Raw genomic sequence first — 5012 nt, forward strand, 5'->3', positions numbered from 1 at the left:
GTCCTTTTCCAAACGCAAAAAAAGCTGGCAAGTTAACCTTAGAATGAGTTTTTAATATATAGGCGAATACATCGGAGAGGCGAGCCGACACATCATCTTGAGATTGACAAATACATTACCGAAAGTCATGGAATAAAGCTAGAAAAATGCGACCATCAGTGTTAAGTTTAGAACTTGAACTTTGATGGACCGAGGTATCAATGACCTACTAACTATCCAACCAGGGCGAACCAACCTGTGGTTGGATGGTTAGAGGGACTGTGATATCTCCAGCCCACCAGGGTTCAAGTTCTGGTACTCGCATTTATTCTTGAAATTATTTCAGGATTTCCGGCGATGTGCTCATAGGGGTAGGGTGTGCGTGTGTGTGTTCATAGGATGAGTGTATGCACGTGTATAAGAGCGCTTGCCTTTGTACTGTATTAAAAAATACTATCCAACCAGGTTTGCAACCTTATAATAAGTTGAGAAATTATTTACTTGGCACATGAGCGAATCTGAGACAATGGAGGCGATTTAACAATGTGAAATCGAACAATTAAATCCCCCGAAAGACTCCATTTCAAGTCCATCATTCTTTTCTACATACAACAAATTGAGCTAAGTAGTGGAGTAAGTAACTAATGACTCAGTACACCGCGAGGAAGCAAAACTTTGTGAGCTCAGTCTACAAGGACCCTGCTTGGAAGGGCCGAGCCCATGAACCCTGACACCTGGGCCCCGCCCCCTGGCCCCACCCCCAATATCACCACCTTCCCGCCATTTTCCACCACTGCCGCCGCCGCCGCCGGTTCAAACACCTCCACAGCCCACCTCCACAGCACCTCGTCAAGAAAGTGTCCAGAAGCCGCGGTGAGAGCCTCAGCCGCCTCGTCGTCGAGCTGCACCTCCTTGCCGACCGCCCCAACGAGCACTTCACGGATGGCCGCCGCGGCGCGCTGGTCAGCGTCGGCGTCCTTGTCAAGGGTGAGGACGCCGGTGGCGACCGACTCGAGGAGGTGGTGCAAGTCCCCGTGTTCCCTGCTGTCACTCTCGTGGGTGATGTCGCTCGGAACAGCATCGTCGTCACTGTCGTTGCCGGCGCAGAGGTTGAGGTCAAGGTCGATGCCATGGCCGGAGCTGGAGCCGTGCAGTGCCCTCTTGCACTCCCTTGTTGGTGGCTCGATCTCTGCCTTCCTCTTGACATCGCCGGGCGACGACGACGACCATAACCGCAGGCTGATGACGTCGGTGGCCCGGTTTGCAAGCTCTGATGTTGTGAAGATAATGATGGATCCAGAGAGATCGAGTTCTTGGCCGAAATGGTCCTTGATACAACCGCACCTGGAGGCCGCCACGAGACACTCGACAACGTGCCGCAGCGCGTGCTCGACGTCGGGGATGACGAGCACGAACCTGTTGCAAGTGAGCTTGCACGCCCTCGAGACCACATCAGAGCAGAAATCCTCGGCGCAGCTGAATTTCTTGGGATCCGCGGCTATGATCTGATGGGCCGAGCCACAGCACGTCTCGGCGATCACCGCCGCCGCCCGTTGCTGGGCAGCGTGGTCGCTCCCCTTGAAGAACAGACAGACGCCCTTACTTCCATAGCTCCGGCTGCTGGCGACCGCCTCCGCGATCTCCGCGACGGTGCCTACAGGCTGGCACGGTATGTTTTTGCGCAGCCGCCGCTCCAGCTCATGCGCCACTCCATCGTGACTCCCCTGAGCACGACCGTCGGAGGTGGCCGTGTCCGAGAGTGGGAGGAGGGTGCCAAGAGCGAGCGTCGTCTTCACGTCCGGGCGCTCCGGCTCCATGAGGCCCGGACAAGGCAGAGGCGATGGAGGTGACCACCTGCTGCTGCTCCTTGGGTGCCCCATCAATCCCTCTAAGCCCAAGAAGCCTGCAATGCTCGGCGTGCTCTGGCTGCTCGGCAGCAGGCAAGGACTCGGCCACCACGAGTTTGGAGGTGCAGATAGCCCAGGACCAAAGCAAGAAGGGGAGCACGGATCATGCTGCTGGCTGCGCCACAGGTGAAGCTTTCTGCACAGCCTGCTCCATTTCCTCTTGAGTTCGATCAGATGGTTTCCCTGGATCATCACCACCAAATAAAAAGGAGATAAGACATCCAATTCAAATCAAACTGGCATAGATTTCGCTGTGAGTATGAACTATGAAGCACATTTGAAGAAGTGCAATGAAATGTTCTGTCTGATCTCCAAGTTGCTCCTAGTTACCTGGTGTGGCATTTGATGATCGGCCGGTGGCTTGTTGTCGAGCACCAGCCAGGCCGGGAGGCTGCAGCGTAGGCCCTCCGTGCCAGCCTCTGCCTTGACGACGGACGCCTCCCTCTCGTAGCTCCTGTTGCATTCGCTGCACAGCACCAGCTTGTCTTCCTCCTGCTCGCCTCCCAGCGCCATTGGCTCAGCTGCCATTGCCACAGGACTCTGGGCAAGCAGCTGCCTGGTCGCCATGGCCTGCTGCATCGCAGTCGCACTGTTGGAACATCAGGGGACAAACAAAACGATGTCAAGCACACTACCATGACAAAGTTTCCATCAATTTATTTGAAGTTTTTACAGGTACAAGTACTCCCTCCGGTTCTTTTTACTCTGCACATTGGATTTGCCGAAAGTCAAACTTAGCTAAGTTTGACCAAATTTATATTAGAAATTATTAGCATCTATAATATCTAATAAATATAATATGAAAATATATTCCGAGATGAATCTAATGATGTTGGTGTTGTTATGTAAATGTCAATAATTTTTTATACAAACTTGGTCAAAGTTGGATGAGATTGACTTCAGACAAATCTAATATGCAGAGTAAAAAGGATCGGAGGGAGTACAAAAGGAGCAAGCAGAAAAGATCAGGCAGATTTTATTCAAAAAAGGCGGAGCAGTTTCATGGAATTTCCAGTGTATTGCAGGGAAAATAATCATAGGGACATAACTGTAGCCATATCAAACCATCTATCTAGAGTAGTTTGAATTTTTGTACCATCCCCATCTACTACTACAAATACTCTCTATGATTGATCTTGTGTGCATGAAAAGTGCATCATTGCAAGGAAAAGGGCACCGGATCAGTCTCACAAGTCACACATTTGTGTACCAAAAAGGGGGGCAGGCTAGGCACTGTTGCTGCTGCATCAGAAGAAGACTTTTGCGCCGAGCATGCAGAGAACCTAATCGGATCAGATGGAATCTCTGCAGAGGCTAAAAAGCATTGCATTCCCCAAAAATAACACTCTTTTTCTCTCCATCTCTCTCTCTCTGTGTCTCTCATCAATTTCTACTGCCTGCAGCATGCATGATCAAGCCTGCAAGCTCACATGCTTTCAGTTTAGATGACAAGAAAGCTCAAGCACCTCATTAATGTCGAAAGATGAAATGGTATTTTATACTACTACTCTACTTGAGGTCTAGTAGTATGGAGGGTACAGATAGTACTACGGGCTAGTGGTGCAGGTAGTAGTAGAGCTTGGCTTGTTTTTGTTTTTGAAACATCTGACCTCTGACCAAGTGGTCCTTCTAGACAGCAACACACAAGGCTGCATGCAGCAACAGTGAGCAGGAAGAGAAGGCAACAAGGGAAGGGAGGACACGAGATACATGCACGACAAGGGAATGGCACTGTAGGGGGAGGCATGTTTCTTGGTTGCTCACCTCGGAGAGGAGGAAGAATGGAGATTGTTGAGGGCCAGCCCAGTGCCGCTCGCGGTGGGGACCGCCACGGCCTGTAGCGCCCAGGCGGACTCCAGCGATGGCTGCCCACGCCGCTGCTGGCACCGCATGTAGGTCTGGTAGCTGGCCGTGGCCACCAGCCAGACGCGGCATCGCGGCGGCGCGCTGGCGCGGAGGTCGTCGAGGAGCCGGCCAAGCTCGGCCACCATGTGCTCCACGGGGCTGTACGACAACGCGGAGTGGTCGGCGCCGCCGCCGGCAGGATCCTCGTCCAGCGCCCACCGCAGGTCTCCGACGTAGACGACCAGGCCGCCGCGCTGGACGGCGTCCACGCTGCGGCGGAGCTCCGCGGCCTTGGCGTCCACGTCGGCGCGGCTCATGAGCCGGACGTGCACGTAGGAGAGCTGAAGCTTGAGGAGGTGCGCGCCGGCGAGCTCCTCGGGGACTTCTCCGCGCTCGAGGCACCGCAGCAGCTCGCCGGCGACGGCCTCCGCCATCGACACCGAGTCGCCGACGACGACGGGGTTGGTCCTTCTCCCCTGCTTCCGCACCATCACCTCCAAGACCGCCCTCACGTCCTCCTTGCAGTACGGAACGGCCACGGCCGGCGAGCTCAAGAACTGTGCCGGCCACATCCCGAAGCCGCAGCCGTCAATGCTGCCGTGGTCGAGGAAGAAATGTGGAGGTATGACCGGCGGAGGAGGGGACGAAGACGAGGATGACATCATGAGCGCGCTCTCCTCCTCGAGGTTGCTCTTGACGGTGGCGCTGGAGAAGCCCGCCTCCCGCATCACGCGGCTTACGCTGGGGTCGTCAAGAATGGAGATGATGAGCTGGTCGAGCTCCACCTTGATGGCGAGGAGCGGCTGCTGCTGCTGCTGCTGCGCGCCTTGGTGCTGCACCGGGCCCGGGGATGGCGGCGGCTGCTGCAGCTCGACGCAGCCTCGGCGCTGGTTGGCCTGCGCACGCTTGAGCGCGGCGACGAGCGAGTTGGAGAGCGCCGGGTTGGGCTGGACGAGCGAGGAGGCGAATGGCGCGGCCGAAGACGGCGGCGGCGAGTGCGGCCCGGAGTTGGGCAGGCGGTTGAGCGCCACATTGAAGCAGAGCTCGAGCGCGCGGCACTGGAGCGGGTGCTGCGCGGGCGGCACCGCGGGGTGGGAGCGCAGGCAGGCGCGCCTGAGCAGCCCGTAGGTGGCGCCCCCCGCGAGCGGCTGCGAGCAGGCGGAGCTGAGCAGCGCGAAGGCGACGTGCAGCGGCGTGACCTGCGCATGGCCTCGGCGGCGCGCGAGGCCGACGGCGAGCTTGAGCACCGCGGCCGCCTCGGCGGTGAGCGACTGGTGGATG

At 56.4% G+C, this 5012-nt stretch overlaps 1 protein-coding gene across 1 annotated transcript in view; it reads right to left on the minus strand.

Moving 5' to 3' along the window:
* Positions 1 to 530: 530 nt before the first annotated feature.
* The window catches only part of LOC119360921 (protein SMAX1-LIKE 4-like), a 16312-nt gene continuing 11830 nt past the window's right edge, over positions 531 to 5012 (minus strand). The window contains exons 3-5 of the mRNA XM_037626363.1: positions 3651 to 5007; positions 2217 to 2475; positions 531 to 2069 (exon numbers count right to left, since the gene is read on the minus strand). Of these exons, the coding sequence (XP_037482260.1) occupies positions 663 to 2069; positions 2217 to 2475; positions 3651 to 5007 (3023 nt within the window). The 3' untranslated portion in view covers positions 531 to 662. The remainder of the gene's footprint in view (positions 2070 to 2216; positions 2476 to 3650; positions 5008 to 5012) is intronic.

The sequence above is a fragment of the Triticum dicoccoides genome, chromosome 2B (genome assembly GCF_002162155.2).
Source record: "Triticum dicoccoides isolate Atlit2015 ecotype Zavitan chromosome 2B, WEW_v2.0, whole genome shotgun sequence".
NCBI classification, from domain to species: Eukaryota; Viridiplantae; Streptophyta; class Magnoliopsida; order Poales; family Poaceae; genus Triticum; species Triticum dicoccoides.